Source organism: Canis lupus, chromosome 18 (assembly GCF_003254725.2).
Source record: "Canis lupus dingo isolate Sandy chromosome 18, ASM325472v2, whole genome shotgun sequence".
NCBI classification, from domain to species: Eukaryota; Metazoa; Chordata; class Mammalia; order Carnivora; family Canidae; genus Canis; species Canis lupus.
This window is the reverse complement of record NC_064260.1, coordinates 17103196-17124171: the sequence shown is the minus strand read 5'-3', so window position 1 is coordinate 17124171 and position 20976 is coordinate 17103196. Positions and strand designations below refer to the sequence as shown.

The following is a 20976-nucleotide window of genomic DNA, read 5'->3' as shown; positions in this document are numbered from 1 at the left end:
TAAAAGTGATTTAATATTTACACATATATATTTATATAAATGGGGGGGAATGGGTGTAATGAAGTTTTTGTGGTCCTATTAGTATATTAAAACAGCTAAACAGATTCTCAACAAATTTACTTGAGATGGTCTGAAGTAAAATGTAGGCTACACACGTGTTGAGCCTGAATTTCAGTGTTGAGCGTGTTGTGGGTGAGACTTTCAAAGATTCAAGCAACCCTCCCCCAGGGAGTTGAAACTGAGGTACAAGAGAACAGTGACTGTGACAGGAGACAGGAAAACAACAGTCATTTCAAGCCTGAGCTCTAAATTGACATTTATAAGACCAGATAAATTGCAAGCTTTGATTGTGGTGGAGCTGCTTCTCATCTGGGTAACTATTTATAAGACGTTCCAGTATGAGTAAGTAGCAGCAGGTTTTTATTTATTTAATGATAGCTGATGAGTTTCCCCAGGAACACCAATGAGGTCAGCTAGTTTTAAATATTTGTAGCACATCCGTCCTGGAAAGAATAGGCCATTGCAGGAAGAGGCAAATTGTCACTTGGCGAGGGGATATGGTTTAGGAAAGAATTGTGCGTGTTCAATATGGCTCCCTCCAACACCACTAAGGATGGCAAAGGTTTATTTTCAGCAGGATCATCAATGTTTAACATTCTATTCCTATTTCCCGAAGCCAAGGATATTACAATAACAAAATCCTGCAGTTGCAAAAGCGGTAGTTCTGCTATAGGAAAGGTTCTGGGTGCTGACACCACATGAGTGCACGTACAGGGCTTCAACAAACACTGGATTCTTGCCACTGCCTTCAAGGTGCCGGCAATTTTTCTAGATACTCCACCACTAAAATGCAAGATTTAGGTATATATGGATAGATTTTTTAAAAGTATACAGTACAATTTTCCCAGAAAGAATGGGGAGAATAATCATAATGAGTGGCATTGTAGTTTAATATAAACAAAATCTGTCTTCAAAAATGTTCATGGTGCCAATCAAATATCAAAGTGATTGTGCACCTATTGAAAGACTGGCAAAAATGCAAATGAGATGGGTAAAGAGAGGATAGAAAGCTGGTTTATCTACTCTTAGGGAGCTAGCCACAGAGAAGGTGAAAATGTGGGGCCAGGAAGAGGAAGTGTGTTTTATGCACCATAGAGGAATCTGATTTTTCCTTTAAGATAAGGAAGCAAACCATTCACTGCATTTTCCTGTCTGGAGGAGCTTGGAATCCAAGAAACATCAGATGAATCCTATTCTCAGCATTTAAAAAAAACTCAGGGTTCAATCCCCAAATGCTTGAGCTCATAAATGCAAAAACTGTTTGCATGTCTTCATTGCAAAACGGTTGAATTTGTCCACAATGTACCAAATCTTTCTGAATGTAATATATTCATAAGGCAAGCTTCTTAGAAAATAATATATTCATAAGGCCAGCTTTTTGAATGAACGTTTCTCAACTCCTCTTTAAATGTAAGCCTGTCTCTCAGACTATGCTTCAAAGAGAAAGACAATAGTAAAATGTAGCTGGATAAAATTATCAGCCCTGTATAGTATTAGACTCCAAAATTGGAAAAGACTTTGATGTTCACAAATTCAGTGCAGATGGCATTGTTTTGACTTCCCTATTAGGAAGCCAAATTTAAAGACTATGATCTTTTATTCAGGTGCAGAACTGAAGCCCCTTGAGGGCAGGAACTAAAACTTGATTCACTTTAAATTGCCTCTAACACTTGTATTTTATAGCATATAAATTCCCTACATATCTTTATACATAAAGATAAACATATCTTTAATGTAGTAGGTACATCTTTAATGTAATGTAGTAGGTACTAAAAATATCCACAGAATTAAACAGAAGCTTGAAAGAACTATAATGATGACGCTGGGAGGTGTGTGTGTGTGCCATGCTGGAGTTTGAAGAGCGTGACACAGTCAGACTCTTCTGTTTTCACCCTACTTCTCTTACTGTTCTCTCTTACGATTCTTCTCTATCTCTTCTCCTCTGCCTACTTCTAAAAGTCAGCAATCCGCAAGGTCCAATCCTAAATTCTCTTTACATACCTTCTTTCTCTCTCTAGGTTGATCATATTCACTTCTGTAATGTTAATTAAGAATACAGACACATCAACCCAAGATGGAATCTCAAGTTCTAGGCCATGTGATTCATTACCTACTCAGTATTTCCACACAATTTCATTCATTAAACAAATGTTACAGAGTATTTACTATGTGCCAAGGTCTGTGCAATGTGTTATGACTACCACAGATAATAAGACACATCTCCTGCCCTTTGGGCATCTTAGGCAAATGGAGGAGGCATAAATGGTGTGATTAGGGCTAATTATTATAGGAACCCAGAGGGGCAGCAACGAACCCAGCCCTGGGTGTCAGAACTGTCTTGATAAAGGAGGTAGTACCTAAAGTAAGCCTTAAAGCCTGACAAAGAAGAAAGCAACACCTGAGGACAAAGCAAAAAGGGATTCCATGCGAGGAACTCAGTCTGAGCAAAGAGCAAGGAGTAGCTTGGCTCATGCAGCAAAGAAAGTGTTGACTGTGTGGTTGCTGAAACTTAATGTGTGTGCAGGAATTGAAGCAAGATGAGGGTGGAAAAGGAGGCAGAGGCAAAACCAGAGGGTCTCCAAGATATAGTAACGTTAAAGAGCTTTGACTTTATTGAATAGTGTAGTTGACAAATGTGTGTATAAATGATGGAAAATGGGAGTGAAATGATCAGATCTGCCTTTTAGAAAGTACATGTGCTATATGTTCGCAAATTGAATTTAAATTTTCAAAAATCAGAAAAAAGAAAAGAAAAGAAAAGAAAATGTATGTGCTCACAGGATGGAAGATAGATGGGAAGTAAAAGAAAAGCCTGGAGATAGAGAGCAGGAAGGAGCTACCCAGGGTTACATTTCCATCTTCATTGGCACACAATTGATAGCCATAAAGACCATTAAAATGAGGGATCCCTGGGTGGCGCAGCGGTTTAGCGCCTGCCTTTGGCCCGGGGTGCGATCCTGGAAACCCAGGATCGAATCCCACGTCGGACTCCCGGTGCATGGAGCCTGCTTCTCCCTCTGCCTATGTCTCTGCCTCTCTCTCTCTCTGTGACTATCATAAATAATAAATAAAAAAATTTAAAAAAAAAGACCATTAAAATGAGCCCGTTGTTTCTACTGGGACCCTGTTTTTTTCTGTCTCACAAACATATGGCCTTAAATGTAAATATAGTTCATTTTTGTGTAATTCTTGAATAGTTTCCACCTTCTAGGGACTCCAACCTTGGGCATATAGCTACAGAATTAATAATAGCATTATACAAACGGGATAAAATTTCTTGCCAATGTTTAACATACTTTGCTTTTTTACACATTTGATCCTAAATGAGCTCACAGGCATGTATTCTGGCAAAATCTCTGTGTATTGGCACTCCAATATAGCAAGTCTGAATCTATATAAATAACAGTAAAATAAGTTTCATATACTCACTGTGAGTGTTGGGCAGTCAGAGACATTCAGCTCTTGCAGATTTCTACAGAGGCCTAAATCAAACAGGTTAAACATCACTAAACAACATAGTGCAAATGTTTAAACTTAAAATTTTTCTTCCTACATTCAATGCAATGTATTCATTAGAAAATAAACAAAAACCTTGGCAAGTAACTTGTTCTAAGTATATGCTCCTTTTCCCAGAAAACCGATTTCTTTTGGCTTTAAAATTAAAATTTATACATATGTTTATTATCATTTAAGGATTACAGAAGAAAGGGGGAAAAAAGGAAAACACTACTTTGGGAAAAATAGTATATATTTAGAGCTTTTAGCTGGGAGGAAAACCAACCTGCTTTTTTTGTGGCATGACTTTTTGTTCATTTTTTCATTTTTGTCTTCTTTTATCATTTTATTTTTTTAATTTTTTTTAAAGATTTTATTTATTTATTCATGATAGTCACACAGAGAGAGACAGAGAGGCAGAGACACAGGCAGAGGGAGAAGCAGGCTCCATGCTGGGAGCCCGACGTGGGATTCGATCCCGCGTCTCCAGGATCGCGCCCCGGGCCAAAGGCAGGTGCCAAACCGCTGCGCCACCCAGGGATCCCTTCTTTTATCATTTTATTATAAAAATCTTCAAACACAGAAAAGTTGAAAGACTTGAAGAACTGTACAATGAATATACCTAGATTTTATTTATATTCCACTGTATTTGCTTTTATCACATATTCACCTAATAACATCCATCTATCTGCCCTTCGATCCATTTTATTTTGTATGCATTTTAAAGTAAGTTACAGGCATCAGCAAACATCCCTTCATACGTCAGCATGAATATTACAAATAATTCAGCATGCATTATAATTAACAAAATATTTATGATTCGTTTAAATTAGATTCACATACAATTTACAGTGAATTACAGACAGGGAAGTGGAGCATCAGAAAGGCCAAGTGGCTGATTAACTCTGGGACCAGAGGCAACTGCCCAACTTATGGTCTTGCACGAAAGATGATACATGTATGCAAAGAGCTAGAGAGCCAAGTGTTATATAGTCAGCATCCTGGGTCTAGACTGATAGGAAGTGAAACTCCAAATCAGAGACAGAAAAGAAGTATCTAGAGGAGAGGACACAAAACAGTAAAGGGGATGAATGCTTGAGGCAAAGGGAGGGAAGTCATTCTCGGTGGGGGAGACCCCCATCAAGCAGGAACACTCCCGGCAAGGGGGTGATCCTGGCATTCACACTGCTACCATGAACAGAAAACACATCTGCTGCTCATAACCACTTAGCTCCACAAAAATAACAACAGAAATTTTATTAATTATAAATCAAGTTTGAGCATTTCTTCCTTTGCCAAGAATTAGGACTGTGTCCTAAGTAATAAATGCAAACCAAAAATCACTTTCAGAATTTAAAAATGAAAACAATTCTTTGCAATGTGCAGATCTTAGAAGTCATCAGTAATACTTAGGAAGGAAGAAAAGAGAGTCTCAAAACAATGTCGTAACAAAATTGATGATATTACTTTTATAGAATAAAAGTCAGTAATTCATGCATCCAACAAATGTTTACCAAGAGCCTTCTACGTGCCAGAGATTCTACAGATGCTAGAAATACAGCAGTGAACAAAACAGACAAAAATCCCTGCCCTTGGGGAGTTCACATCCTAGTTGGGGGAGACTGACAGCAAACAAAATAAGTAACATATCTACTTTGATGGATGGTGATAAGTAGCATGGAGCAAAATAAAACAAAAAAAAGGGGGTAGAGAGTGGCTAGCAAGTGAGAAGAGATGCACTTTAAACAGAGTGGTCAGAGAAGGCTTTGCTAAGGTGACATCCAAGCCAACATGTGCAAGACTTGACAAGGCCGGTGCAGTATACTTCCAGCATTTCTGGATCTCACATTGAATATGGTTGGTTAATGGGGAGATAGTACAGGGAAGAAAAAAAAAAAAGCTTGGGAGGACCTAGCCATTGCACACCTACTCTTTTTTTTTTTTTTTTTTTTGCACACCTCAAGGCTGTAAGAAGAATCCCCTTAACTTCTTGAATCCACTGTTTCACTCTTCCTACTGCTAAGCCCTAACACAGCCAGGTGCTTCCCCTAGACTCGCCCTGGGCAGAGTCTCAGGCGCCTGAGCCTGTCTCCTCCTGGCAGCAGTGCTTCCTGCGAGGCATCCATGCCCCACTTCACAGATGCAGGAGAGGGCTGAGGTAAGTAGCCTGAGGTCACACAGTGAAGCCAGCAGGAGAGGCTTCCATCCAACCCAGGGCCCCAAGGTGCAGCCACCAAAGCAGGCCGGCGGGAGGGGGCACCGTTCAGGCTGGGCCTTTATTCATTGCAATGTCTTTGCTTTGAAAAAAAAAAAAAATATATATATATATATTTTATATATATATATAAATATATTTATTTATAAATATATTTATATATAAAATATTATATATATAAATAAATGAATATATTTTTATATACATATATACTCATTGAGGTGATCATCTCACAACATATGCAAAAGTCGAATCATCATGTCATACCCACGTCATCATGTCATATGCCGTCATACATCATGACGTCAGCCGTCAATCACACCACCGTACAGTACGAATGTAAGGGAAGCGCATGTGTTTGTGAGACTGCTCAGGGTCGGGCACCCCAGGCTCACAGTGTTTTCTCGCACGGCCTAGGGACTGCGGTGCGCGTGCGTGGGGTCTCGGAGCGCCCAGGAAGCCGTCGGTCCGTCCGTCCAGGCCCGGGGCCAGCTGGATGTCAGGATGCGCGCGGTCGCCCTGGTGATGCTGCTCGGCCTCTGCGAGGCGGCGGAGCTCCGCAAGGCCAGCCCGGGGGGCGCCCGGGGCCGGGCGGGGGGCGCCCGGGGGGGCTCGGGGCCCCCCTGCGAGGCCTACACGTACCTCCACGAGAAGTACTTGGACTGTCAGGAAAGGAAACTGGTTTACGTGCTGCCCGACTGGCCTCCGGATCTGCTGCACATGCTGCTGGCCAGGAACAAGATCCGCATATTGAAGGACAAGATGTTTTCCAGGTTTAAGAGGCTGAAAACCCTGGATCTGCAGCAGAACGAGATCTCCAAGATTGAGAGCGAGGCCTTCTTTGGTTTAAATAAACTGACCACCCTGCTGCTGCAGCACAACCGCCTCCAAGTCCTGACGGAGGAAGTGTTCCTTTACACGCCTCTCCTGGGCTACCTGCGCCTCTACGACAACCCCTGGCACTGCACTTGTGAGATGGAGACCCTAATTTCAATGTTGCAGATCCCAAGAAACCGGAACTTGGGGAACTACGCCAAGTGCGAAAGCCCCCATGAGCTAAAAAACAAAAAACTGCGGCAGATAAAACCTGAACAGTTGTGCGATGAAGAGGAGAGGGAACAATTAGACCCGAAACCCCAAGTGTCCGGGAGGCCCCCAGTCATCAAGCCCGAGGTGGACTCTTCTCTTTGCTACAATTACGTGTTTCCCATACAAACACTGGACTGCAAACGGAAAGGTCTGTAAGTTTCTTAGTTTTTCATTTTCATGGGCTATTAAAAAAAAAATGATCTCTGAATCTTATAACCCCCACCCTACACCCCAACGTGCCTGGGGTTTCTGGTGCGACTTTCCCCAGAAATCTTTCCCCGGGGACCATGGAATTTACTCCAAGCTTTTCCAGGGTTCAGACTCCAAGTGATTGGTGATTGCGGGCCAGTAGAGTTGCTTAGGAAAGGTAGCCCCTTGGGTCCTACTCTGAATTTGCTAATCAAAAGCTGTGGCTGTCAAGAATCTCCTTTTCTTATATCACAGCGTAATAGAATTTAGGTAAACAAGGGGTATAAAAACAGGTCCAAATGCTCTCTACATAATGTGACTGAAAGCAAAAACATGGCATGCATCCGTGGGGAAATTACCTCAAGGAGGATCATGTGTAATTGGAGACAGGTGACAGGACCACGAGAGAGAGGCAAGGTGGGATGTGGTGACCACCAGTGTCTGTACTTTTAAGAATTGGTGTCAAGGTTTTAATACATGCTTGCTAACATCTTGTATCTTTCCTGTTCCCAAATTAAAACCAAAAAATATTGAAAGAACTAAATTGAAAGTATTTAATCCAAGAATTATGAACTCTTTCCAGAATACTTCTTCCTGAAAAATCATTGCTGGGTTTTACGTCCCACACAGTCTTGCTCTGATACTGTGCAGGGTCTCCATATACAGGATTAATTTACAAAATAAGAAAATGGGAACTTTCAGTAGTGGTCTTGATGGGTTAGTAAAGATGTTCTCAAAGTGTGGTCTGGGACCTGCTAATCCACCCTGGACAACTGTCCTGTGGGACAGTGTCTGCTGCATTTCTGCATGGATTGATGACTTATACGTAATATTCAATTAAAGCTAGATGTCATTGGATTAGGGTCACATCAGAGCAAGGTGCTATTCCTTCCACTTATCTTAGGAGGTTTTGCTTTGTTTCATTTCTTTAAGAACAGAAAGAGAAGGTTAAGAGCAACCCAGAGACTTTGGCTCCTTTCGGGGGAACCATAGGCAGGAATTAGTTGAGCCCGAAGGAGCAGGCAACCTGAACCAGGAGTAAATGTGTTCATTTATCAGCAAAGAAGTGCCCAAGCCTTGCCCCCTCTCCCAGACTCCAGAGGCGGGACCTGGTTAGAGCACATCACAGCCATGTGACATGGAAAGGTAAACAGCAAAGCTAAGATTTGAACCTTGGCCTGCCTAATCTTGCCGTCCTCCTTAATCTGATCATGTTTAACCAAAAAACTGCCTCAACAGTAGAAGCATCAAAGAATTCCAGATAAGTCAGCTTATGCCATTTCTCCGCAGCCGGATTGGGTAGAATTTCCCTGACATTGTTGCACTAAGTACTTAGTGCCCCATGCTGAAGAGCATGTTGTACTAGGAGGGCCTTTGGGATGCTTAGATTAGAAGCTTAAATTATATATTCAAGAAACTAATACAAAGCCTCTAACCCTAGACTTGATTTAGAAAAATTACATGAAAAAAAAAAAAAAAGAAAAATTACATGAATACAACAGAGGCTCTCCCCTCAAGCTAAAGTTAATTCGCACTTGCTACGTCAGGTGATAAGGAGAAAATACTTACAGTTAGGTTCATTGATTAAGAAAAATGCCATTAAGGGCAGCCTGGGTGGCTCAGAGGTTTAGTGCTGCCTTCAGCCCAGGGCCTGATCCTGGAGACCCGGGATTGAGCCCCATGTCAGGCTCCCTGCATGGAGCCTGCTTCTCCCTCTGCCTCTCTCTCTCTCTCCCTCTCCCTCTCTCTCTCTCTCTCTCATTAATAAATAAAATCTTTAAAAAATGCCATTAACACAAAATTGAAGACCGACAGCTAAATTACACTGTAATTTAAGAATAGATAACACGGAGGCACTTGGGTGGCTCAGTCGGTTAGGCATTGCCTCTCGATCTCAGGGTTGTGAACTCAAGCCTGGGCTCCACCCTGGATGTGGAGGCTACTTTAAAAAAAATGATATGAAGGGAAATATCTTCCTCATTTATGGCTTTAATGCTCTTTGCCATTTCCCTTCACAATGAGGCTATTTCTGCCTTTTCTTATTTTCCATGATATTTTTGCCTCATTTTTTTTTTTTTTGCCTCATTTTCTTTTGGCAAACATCAGCTTATAAAAACAGATACATTTAATTTTTTTTTCTTTCCTCAACTTATTGTTGTCTAAATGCAACTTCCAGGTATGTCCCATAAATTAGGGGGGCAGATAATGTCCCTTGTTTTAAAATATACATTTATATACTGGAAATAATATAAAGCTTCATGGCATACACACTTTATAATAACACTGGCTCATCCATGAAAGGACAACTCAAGTTCCTCCAAACGATAATGACTACATAAATCAGAGAACAGACCTTTCAGATTACAAAATGAAGGGTAGTTTTGTCTTTAAATATCAATATAAATTGCTTTCACTATGGTTGATATAAATCTGTTGATTCAGTTGATTGTTTATTTTTCATCATGGTGTATTGTTGATTCCCAGAAGTTTAAAGTTTATCTCTTAAACCTCTTACTCCCAGGTAAGTGCCTGGTACAGGGCCGTATGCTTTAGACTGATGATAATAACGGAAGTGCTGGGGATCCCTGGGTGGCTCAGTAGTTTAGCGCCTGCCTTCAACTCAGGGCGTGATCCTGGACTCTCAGGATTGAGTCCCACATCGGGCTCCCTGGATGGAGCCTGCTTCTCCCTTTGCCCGTGTCTTTGCTTTTCTCTCTCTCTCTCTCTGTGTGTGTCTTTCATAAATAAATAAATAAAATCTTTAAAAAAATAAAATAACGGAAGTGCTTTCTTCTCTTGCGAAAGCAGTAATTTAAACAACCTTTAGAAATAAAAATACATAGAATTAAAAATCATGGCTAGAATTCAAGTATGACAATCTGAATTTAATCTACTATAATTTTCCTTATTCCATTCTATAAATAAATAACAAATGTCAAATGTGAAGAATCCCTGCCAAAGTATAGTGATACTTTTGTTTATGTGCCACATGTTAGATACTATGTAGAATCCAAAGAAGCCTAAAACCTGCTATTAAGAGTAGATCTCATTAGTGAATAAGAGCTGTCAACTGAATGCTCCGTGTGCCTACGACATAGCAGTTTATGTGCATTATGTAATTTACTCTTCATAATCTTCAAAGAACACTGTTATTATTCTTATAAAGGAGGGAACTAAGGTACACAGAAGTTAAGTTGCCCTTCTAAGGTCACAGAGGCAGTCCCCAAGCCATTGACCTCCATGCAATATCATATCTTGTTTCAAGATTCTAGGTATATCTGTTAACCAAGAAAAATGTATAAAAGCGTTCTGGGTGCTTTCTCCCAGTACTGACACTCCTCTTAGGCTCTGTACAATATACCATGTACATGAAGACACATAGGAAACCCAAATACAGATTCTCCTAACTCAGGAGTTGTGCCTTTCCAGCTGGCAGACGATGGGTACCCAATATGTGCCAGTTTGACCACATAGACCTCAAAGATCACTAATTTTGCCTTAAACATTGGACAGCAAGAAAAAGAAATAGTAGCTTTATTCACTGGGGGACAGGCACTTGGCCAACAAAACTTAGTCTTTCAAAGGGAATAAATGTGACCTTAGTTGAAAGGCATGTTTATGCCATATTGAGGTAAATGGATTTGCCAAAAATACATGAAAGTGAAAGTTGAAAACTGCATTTAAGCTTCGTATTTACCAGAATAATTTACAATTTTTCAGGATTCATTTTACTTCTAATGAATTAGGGCCAGGGAAAATTATGCAGGTAAATTGCTCTCAGTTGTCTCTGAAGTTAATTTCACTGCTAGTCTGAGCAATAATTAAGTTTTTATTTGCAAAATTGGGGTCATTTATGGCTCTTTGCCTTCAAAGTAGTTCTGACACTGCTGACAACTAAGATAGCCCACTAAATGGGAACTTCCATGGAGAAAAGTTTCCAGTTCACTCAAACTCAGCAGGTTTTGGTTGGGGAGTCATAAGGCTTGTCAAGGGTAAGTGAGGCATTTTTTTTTTTTTTTTGAGTGTTTACCAAGAATCTTAAGTAGCAGCAAATAACTACATGGTGCCTGGTCTAGAAATGGGGGCATTATGTACCAAATTTGACTTGTGGCCTGAGGGAATTTGTATTTATATAATCTTTATCAAAGACACACACACTTAACATTGATATTTGCGATTCTCATTGAAGTCTAAAAGAACTAAAGAACTGTTCTTACTCATCAGTATAACAAATAAGATTTTTCCATGTTTTTCTAAGCCAAACCAGTAAAGGCTCTGGGTTACATTTCCTGGTTTTACTTGTGGATCCTATTTTTACCCTATTTTTACTGCTGACAATGCCAAAGTTGGTTCTGCAATTCACAGTCCCTTTCCAGCATCCAGAGGCCTGTCACGCTGCTTAAACTGGGTTTCCGGGAGTTCTCATAAACATTTTTTTCTACCCATTTATTTGTGGTTTACCCACTTCAGCTTGTTCTACAGTGGTTGTTTGGGAGGTCTCTGTCACCCACCACATGTCCAAACCAGCAAACAAGTCCTGATAAAGAGCCTGCTTTCCAGAACCTAGGAGATACTGCCTGTGGTGGCAAGTCCTTAATGGCTTCATTGGATCTTAATGAGGACTTGAGCTTTTATTCATAGTGCGAGGGGAACAATGGGAGGATTTTACCCTGTGGAGGATTGGAAGCCATCGGGGAAAATGACATAATCTATGTTTAGACAGTATCTCATGGGCTTAGGACTCTTTGGAGGATAATCCAGACAAGAGCTGATGGTGGCTTAGACCAATATGGTAGCAGTGGAGGAACTAGAAAGAGAAGAGATCTTGGGTATTTTGAAATAAATTCTATTCTGCTCTTAAAAGCTTTCTAAAAAGATGCCACAGACATTTTCAATAATTATTCCAAACATTTAATGTCTTTGATCTGTCCTCAGTTGTCTCCATGGTTTTATTATTGTTGGGATTGCCACCTCCTTGTTTACATGTAGGACCCAAGAGAGAATATAACTCTCCAATCAGGGTCTTAATGATCCTCAAAGGAGGATTACCATGCCGTTGCAACATTATAATAAATTCAAGTCTTAAAATCTTTCACTTTTCAATATATTGGCAGACAAAATTCTAGGCCAAACAGAACAATGACTTACCAAAGGACAGAAATAAGATCACTCCATATTTTATTTTTTTTATTTTAATTTTTTATTTTAAAAAAATATTTATTTATCTGAGACAGAGAGAGAGAGAACAAACAAGGGGAGCTGCAGAGGGAAAAGGAGAAGCAGGCTCCCCACTCGGCAGGGACCCAGATGTGGGACTCGATCCCAGGACCCTGGGATCGTTACCTGAGCTGAAGGCAGATGCTTAACTGATTGAGCCACCCAGGTGCCCCAGATCATATTTTAAAAGGATTTTTATTATAAGAATCCTTAGTATTATTAAATCATTAAACTCAACATTTAATGAGCTTTTATTATATATTTACAATATATTATCTGTTGCTGACTGTGATGAGCCACCCCAAAACTTAGTGGCTTGAAATAATACACATTTATTATCTCACAGTTTCTGTGGGTGAGGAAACCACACATGGTTTAGCTGGGTCCTCTGCTTCCAGATCTATCACGGGGCTACAACCAGTGTATTGAGCAAGACTCATGCCTGTGGACTCATCTGAAGGCTCAGCTGGGAAAGACTCCTCTTCCAAGCTCATATGGCCATTGGCAGAATTCAGTTCCTCAAGGGTTGTTGAATAGAGGGCCTGAGTTCCTTGCTGGCTGTTTCCCAGAAGCCACCCTTAATTCACAGGCCTCTCCAACATGACAGCTCACTTCATCAAACTCAGCAGAAAAGAGTCTGCTGGCAAAACAAAAGCCATAATTTCTTGTAACCTAATTGTGGAAGTGACATCCCATCCCATTTGCTGAATTCTATTGTTGGAAACAAATCACTAGGTTCAGGCCATACTCAAGGAGAGGGGTTGACACAAGGACATATACTGATACATATATCAGTAGAGAAGAGCACTGAGAGCCATTTCATTTTATTTTATTTTTTAAAGATTTATTTATTTATTCTCACACACACAGAGAGAGAGAGGCAGATACACAGGCAGAGGGAGAAGCAGGCTCCACACAGGGAGCCTGACATGGGATTTGATCCTGGGTCTCCAGGATCACGCCCGGGGCTGAAGGTGGCGGTAAACTGCTGAGCCACCTGGGCTACCCGAGAGCCATTTTAGAAGCTCTCTGACACATACCATTATTTATTTAGGATATATTAGGCATTGTCCTAAGCCTCCACCATGAAGCTTCTATGGTGGGCAGGAGACAACAATGAAAGCAATCAGTAAAATGTATACTAAAGCAGGTAAAGATAGTATTACTGTTATTGCCCAACAGAAAACTGGGCGACGTCATTTTAAATATAGAGCTAGGAAAGTTTCATGACCACCCCAATATATTGACTCCACCTCAGTTCTCCCACATTCCAACTTTACCCTTTGCCAGGCTTGAGGATTCTAAGGAAAATGGAACGGCATGAGTGAAGCAGAAAGGTACCAGGAACAAACAGGCAGCAGAGCATAGTGGTTGGAAGTATATATTCTGAAGCTACAGCATGTGTGTTTAAATCCTAGGACTATGACTTGGGGCAAATTGTATCCAGTTTCCTCATCAGTAAAATGAAAATAATAATAGTACTTAGCCCATGGGGTTCGTGTCACTTAATACTTGTTAGAACACCTAGAACAGTTCCTACACATAGGTATCAAGATACTGAGATCCCATCAAGGAGAGAAATCAAATTTAGCAATAATGAGGATACTAAAGAAGGAACTACCAATACCATTCCATGTGAGACCATGGGTTCTGAGTGTCAAGAGAGGGAAAATATAAGCCTGAGTCTTTATGGAAGTAAAGATATTATGAGATAAGAAGTCCTAAATACCAGAGCTTTTTTTCTCTTACTTTTTTTTTTTTTTTTTTTTTACTATTTTGAAGAAATTCTTAGCAATTCAATTATTCTGTACCAAAAAGGGTATTATGGATAAATGAATACCCCCTTTTATAAGCTTATTTTACTCTACAGAGTTCAGTTCAACAAACTTTATTCAGAAAGCCTTTGGGCCGTGCTATTTCTTGGGTGTCAATTAATCTAGACATTTTATTGTGTCTAGTTTTCTTTTGCAGAAATAATTTTCTGTCTCTTCAGTTTTCACTTGCCCTACATAAAATTAAACCTCAGAATATTTTGCTAAAGATTAAGAGAAAGGATAAATATTACGCTAAAATATAAACACTTAACTTTTTAAAGCATGATTTAAAGAGAAACAAATATTAAAGACAAATTAGGTGAACCCTGATTTCCTATTAACCTGTGAAAAATAACGCAGACTCCTCTACCAGAGGCTCTTTCTATAGAAGCAGTAACAGTAATACCAGTATTTTTGTTCCTGAGGTATCCAGTAATCTAGGAGTGGTGGGGTATAAGCTAAATCACAAGGATTCAGGGGATGTGGTGATGAGGAAGCAGGAGCAAGTCAAGACTACACTTTCTCAAACTTTAGCATCCAAGGAAAGGAGCAATAAGATAGCAGCTTGAGGACCATTAAGGTCAAAAGCTTTTTGTTCCTTTTTTAGGGTGGAGAGACCCGAGCTTCTTTGTTGCCAGAAGGAACATAAGAAGAGGGATGAAATGAAAATACAACAAAGAGGCAGTAGTTAAATAGTGAAAACCCGTAGAGTGGGTGGGAAGGGATTGGAAGGGGACACACATAGACTAGTTTGGTTGGCTTCATTTCCTTTCAGGTTTTTAATTTTTTTTCTAAAGCTTCCCAGGTGCTTCAAAAGGACAGCCAAGAGGGAGCCCCACTGCCTCACTTGATGATGACCAGGCCAAGATGCAGTGCCTACTGTCCTCTTGATTTCTTGATGCCACCTGTAGGACATTTCTCTGAAGAGCTCAGCAAAGAGTGATGGCCGTTCCTCTAAGTGTGACCTCCTGGTTCACAGGGCTTTGGTGGAATTCGGACTTTCTAAGTCTTGTTCACGCCAGCATTCTCTGGCTTTAGATAATCCCATTCCCCATTAAGAGCTAACTCTTCTACCACAGGTGGAAGAATGACAGAGAATGTGGGGAGAGGGGAAAACCTCAATAACCGGAATGTTATTCATTTTTCCAGAGCTAAAGAAAGTTCCGAAAAACATCCCTCCAGATATTGTTAAACTTGACTTGTCATACAATAAAATCAACCAACTTCGACCCAAGGAGTTTGAAGATGTTCATGAGCTAAGAAAATTAAACCTGAGCAGCAATGGCATTGAATTCATAGATCCTGGTAAGTTCCACAGAATAGCCCTTTAAGTGGGTAATGGGGATGCTCTGATTTTTTTTCTTATGACAACATTTGTAGTAAATGCAATTTAGTTAAAAAAAAAAAAACTAAACTAAATAATAAAAGGTTTAAACACCATGCCTAAATTAGAACTTGTTTGGTACTCAGAAAAATATTAACCAAAATGTTGCTTTATGAAGGATGTAATACTATATATTACTAAGCAAGTTATTCAGTTGTTCCAAATAAAAGTGTTTTGTAGAATAGATTTTAAAAATAAGAATACATGGTCAGTAATATGTTAATGAACATTATAGTGATTTTTAAAGGGAAATTCAGATTTGGCATTTTCTTTGCTGTCCATTAAGTTCAAACTTGTTTAAGGCAAGACTTTAACAACTTGTTTAAAGTAAACTTGAGGGAATGGGGTGCCTGGGTGACTTAGCTGCTTAAGCCTCTGCCTTGGGCTCCGGCCCTGGGATCAAGCCCTGTGTCAGGGTCCCTGCTCTGTGGGGAGTCCACTTCTCCCTTTTGGGCTGCCCCTCTCCCTGCTTGCGCTCATTCTCTCTCTCTCTCTCAAATAAATAAAATATTAAAAAATAAATAAATAATGAATAAAAAAACCTTGAGGAGCACATTAGTGAAGTATGCAACTCTCGATCTTGGGTTGTGAGTTCGAGCCCCAATTTGGGTGTGGCGATTACTAAAAAAAATAAATAAAACTGAAAAATGTAATAAAGTAAACTTGGAACAATCTGCTAAGCACCAAGCTCATAAATTAAGATAAAATGTGCTCAAGCCAGAGCCAGATGTATTTTATCTAATCCTAGATCCGATTAATTTTTTTTCATCATTCAAAGCTCTTCCCCATTTGCTAGTAATAAGCAAAGCCTCTGGTGAAAATGAGTGTGGTACATTAAAGAAACACACTGGATTTGGAAAGAACCGAGAATTACTGCAATATTGATCAGATTTGTAACATACTTAACATACATGCCTTCACAGTGCTAATTCAATTTGAAAAATCCTTTCTATAGTGCAAAATGGGTTTGTTTTATTTCTAGTGGTATTTTTCCCTCATCAGTTATGAAATTCCCATAATTGCAAGGATTCCTTTACTATCCTTGAGATCTCCTGAAGGCCTCTTAGACTTGTTTGCCTGGTGTGCTTTCCTTGCTGACACATAAGATGAACTCTTGTTACCAGCAATAGTATTATTTTCTTTCTCCTTTGTTCAATTCAGTCCCAAGAAAATATTTTCTACATTAACAAATATGTGTTGAGCACCTACCAAATGCCAACCACATTCTTGATATGTCTTTTGGAACAACAACAAAAAATTATCTCAGTTCTTTAATAAGTCAAAATGACCTAAAGAAGTTTTAAAATAAGAGACCTTCAGGATGCCCCACCGGTGCAGTTGGTAGAGCATGCGACTCTGGATGTCAGTGTTGTGAGTTCAAGTCCCATATTGGGCATAGGGCCTACTAATTTTAAAAATAATAATAATTATTATAATTAAAATAAATAAATAAATTAAATTAAATTAAATTAAAGACCTTCTATATTTCAGGACCAATGAGATGAAACAGTGCCCAAGTAGAATTAGTTAACTACTTATGCTGGCAGGTACCCAAATGCAATGAGATTTACTGGTTTTAAAAGGCGTGAAATAACAATCTCATAAAATGCCAAACTTCATTGCAGAAGAGAAAGAAAAGACACCCTATTAGGGGTTTTATCTTCTCTAAGAAACAAATGAAATCCAGCTTTTTCAAGTGCTTGGATACATATGATTTAAGTAAAAACAATAGCACTTGCAAAATAAAATCTAGGAATGTTTTCACATGCTTTCAGTCTAAAGGGCTGACTTGTTCTAAGGAAAGTGAATTGTGAGATCATTGGTTCATAGAATGTTAGCAAATAGGGGAAAAAATGCAGTGTCTTCAAAACTGTCATTACACGGCTGACCTTTTGCTCCTCCCCAGCCGCCTTCCCAATCTCAGCACTCCAACCTAAGCCATTGCTTTTGCACCAAAATAGAATTCTTTTCAGGGGAAATTATGAGTTTTGTCTGAAAACAAATGATATAAAAACGGTTCATGGTATTGGTATTAGAGCACATTTTCCAAATTCAAAATAAGGACATTGTTGTATGCCCTGAGTATTTTAAAACAGTAATGAGAAAATGTTTGAAATAGAAACAAAATATTTGAAATCAAGGTTGACCAATAAGTTCCAGGGTTAGTTCACATCAACTGAAGTAGGGATAATCTAGATTTAGATTTCTTTTCTACTCCTGGAGGGGAAAATAAAAAAGGGTTTTGTTGTCTTATTTTTATGTTATATGTTTGACATTTGTTAATTACCCACCCTCCAGCAGAATTAAATACATATGGATTCAAAGCTGACAGCTACCAAAGTTTGCCAAAACACAACCAGATGTTTTCAAAATGTTGATAAAAATTGTTTCATTTTGGACTGTAAAGAAATATAATTCCCTCCTCATAAATGGGGGGGGGGCTATTTTTGAAGCATTTTCAGAGTTTGCTCATATCCCAGGAACTGTCACATCATCACCATACACATTTTTCCTTGTTTATGCACTTATATCTTACATTTGAAATATTTTCCTAATTCATGCCTTTTTTGTGGCATCTTTGCAGTGAGTATTAAAAAAATGCACTTGAGCCCCAAATACATTTTTTTAGAAAACTAACATAAAACTGATTTTTCAAATGATATATTGTATTCTAGCCAATTAAATCCAGGAAAAGGCCTTGTGTGAGTAAAAACATACTGCAGAATTTTGCATTTAGACACGTATACTGTTAGGAAAATATAATGAAAACCAAAATTTCCCAACACAGAAATTCTCTCTACAAAGGGAGTAGAGAAAAACAAAACAAAACAAAACCACTTTTCTTATTGAATAAGCATTAAACCAGAATGTGATGGACATCACAGGCAATCTTCTAAGAGATTACAAAGACAGAAATCTTACTCTTTTATGTAGCAAGCAGACAATCCCATACATATTTACCCTGAAAACATGCATACATGGTAAATAACTAGTCAACTGAAAGAACTGACAGCATTATTTGTCATACATGGTGGTCCTAACTTTATCTAGTAATTGAGGTGACCAATTGGCTTTATCCAGAGGAAAACAAATTCCATTGTTACATGAGGAGGTAGTTTTGCAACTAGGAGCAAGGCCCATAGGGTCCCACAGAAACTGGAAGATAGGGCTGCTATCTCCCTTGATGTTTACATTTCAAAGATGGCTTTCAAGTCCTTGGGAAAGTCATTCCTGGCTCTAGATAGAAGCCCTCGTAGTCTTGTAAAGGATATGTATACATTTCAAAGAGAGTATAAAGTACTTAAAATTACAAGTTTTCCAAAGTAAATGCTCTGCGTTAAAGGAAAGGAGGACAATCTTTTTCTTTATTTTCAACCAGGAGAATTAGTCTCTTATTTTTTTTGTACTTGTCCTTATAGTACACCATACAGTTGGATGTAACCCAGCTATTCAGTTCATTAACAAAGATTTTCTGTTTCTAGCTGCTTTTTTAGGACTCACACATTTAGAAGAGTTAGATTTATCAAACAACAGTCTACAAAACTTTGACTATGGAGTATTAGAAGACTTGTATTTTTTGAAACTCTTATGGCTCGGAGATAACCCTTGGAGATGTGACTACAATATCCACTACCTCTACTACTGGCTAAAGCACCACTACAACGTCCACTATAATGGCCTGGAATGTAAAACGCCTGAAGAATACAAAGGGTGGTTTCTGGGAAAATATATCCGCACTTACTTTGAAGAATGCCCCAAAGACAAATTACCGGCATACCCTGAAACATTTGACCAGGATACGGAAGATGACGAGTGGGAAAAAATACACAGAGATCATACAACAAAAAAGCAACGTGTAAGAATCACTATAGTGGGATAACTTAGAAATTGTTCTGAGTGCAACTAGTTTTGTATTTGCTATACTGGTGTCAGAAAGCCGTACGTTTACATTGTGATTAACTGTGTTGCCTATTTATGCAGGGTTTTCTGGCTAAAGGAAGGTGGAAGGTTCCCTTATTAGTATTATTATTGTGAAAATTCTAGCACTCAAGGGAAAACTTTCATCCTGCTTGCCTGCCTGCCTATTTGCAGACCAGCGTCTGGTGATGATTCCTTACTGGTAAACTGCGGAAGTTGGGTCCTAATGATGGCATTGGAATTTCATAATGTCCTGTATAAATGTTTTTACTGCTTTTTGAAAATTAAAAAAAAAACTTGATTTATTTTTATATGCTTTGTGATAGCTGCTTGTGTATACCTAAAGATCAAAATGAAAACATGAATGCTTAGTAATAATAAAATACCATTCTCTCCCCTCTGCCCCCTCCCATTTTTTTTTTTTTTTCAGTAAGTCAGCTTATACATAGACTAAAATTCCATTTCAGATTCCTGTACATCCCAAAATGAGATCCTGGTAAACCCAAATTCTCAAGTACTCTTCACTGATTCTTGTAAAAAACTGTCAAGCTAGACCTGAAGAATTGTCACAAGCAAATAAATAGAGAATCTGGAAATTATATTAGACACTGGCCAGAAGATGGGACTCTGAAGAAGTTGTAGATGGTGTGAAACATGAGCAATAAAGAGGTATAAACACTAGAGAATGTGGAAATAGCACTGATTTTTGAACAGAATTCAGACTAGGCAGCCACCTGCCAGTAGGAAGGGCTCAGGCCCTTTCTGCTAAGCTAATATGCCAACCATAAAGCAAAGGATGAAAGTAGAATCCAGCATCAGGATTGGGGATGAGAAAGAAGCAAACAGGAGGCAGTGATCTCAAAAGCAACTGAGTAAGAGGTGTTGTCCAAGAGGAGCCCCATGATTTGGGTTTGCAAGTTAAAATTAGCTCACCCAGGAAAGCAGATCAGCAGAAAAAAGTGGGAACACCTGGAGACTAGCCCCGTTAGCTGTTCTTACAGCTGTACTATTAGAAAAAATTTTAATTTTTTTTAAAGATTTATTTATTTATTTATTCAGAGAGAGAGAGAGAGAGGCAGAGACACAGACAGAGGGAGAAGCAGGCTCCATGCTGGAAGCCTGAAGTGGGACTCAAACCCTGGTCTCCAGGATCATGCCCTAGCCTGCAGGCGGCGCTAAACCGCTGCGCCACCGGGGCTGCCAAGAAAAAATTTTTAAAGAGAGAAATATATATATATAGTTTAAAATGCCACTTTTTCCTTTTTATAGAAATTTCCCTTTCACACTGAGTTGAATACATTTTCATTTCTTATATCAAAATATTCCTACGAAGTTTAGCAACTGGTCTTACTTGATACTTAACAAAGCAGAGAAGATGGCATATGACAAATAGTACTGAGCATTTCTTAAGCACCGACTAGATGCCAGATGCTGTGCTTAAAGCTTTACATATTCTATGTCTAATTCTCCCAAGATCCCTCTGAGGTAGGTAATATTACCTGCCCTTTTCTAGATGAAGAATCCAAGGCTTAGAGTTTAGGTAACTTGGACAAAGTCACAGAGCTGGCAGGTAGCAGAGGTAGCATTCAGGTCCA

At 39.2% G+C, this 20976-nt stretch overlaps 2 protein-coding genes across 16 annotated transcripts in view; one reads left to right on the top strand and one right to left on the bottom strand.

Moving 5' to 3' along the window:
- Positions 1-19777, top strand: part of LRRC17 (leucine rich repeat containing 17) — a 29146-nt gene extending 9369 nt beyond the window's left edge. Inside the window, exons 2-5 of one of the 2 annotated variants that reach the window (XM_049096658.1) lie at positions 5520-5713; positions 6188-7007; positions 15229-15384; positions 18946-19777. In XM_049096658.1, the coding sequence (XP_048952615.1) occupies positions 5696-5713; positions 6188-7007; positions 15229-15384; positions 18946-19343 (1392 nt within the window). In that variant the 5' untranslated portion in view covers positions 5520-5695 and the 3' untranslated portion in view covers positions 19344-19777. The remainder of the gene's footprint in view (positions 1-5519; positions 5714-6187; positions 7008-15228; positions 15385-18945) is intronic. The other variant, XM_025449546.3, reaches the window with a different exon arrangement.
- FBXL13 (F-box and leucine rich repeat protein 13) overlaps positions 1-20976 on the bottom strand; it is a 204693-nt gene that overhangs the window by 101967 nt on the left and 81750 nt on the right. For all 14 annotated transcript variants that reach the window (XM_049096636.1, XM_049096633.1, XM_049096637.1 and 11 more), the window contains one exon: positions 3490-3542. In XM_049096636.1, coding sequence (XP_048952593.1) covers positions 3490-3542 — 53 coding nt within the window. The remainder of the gene's footprint in view (positions 1-3489; positions 3543-20976) is intronic.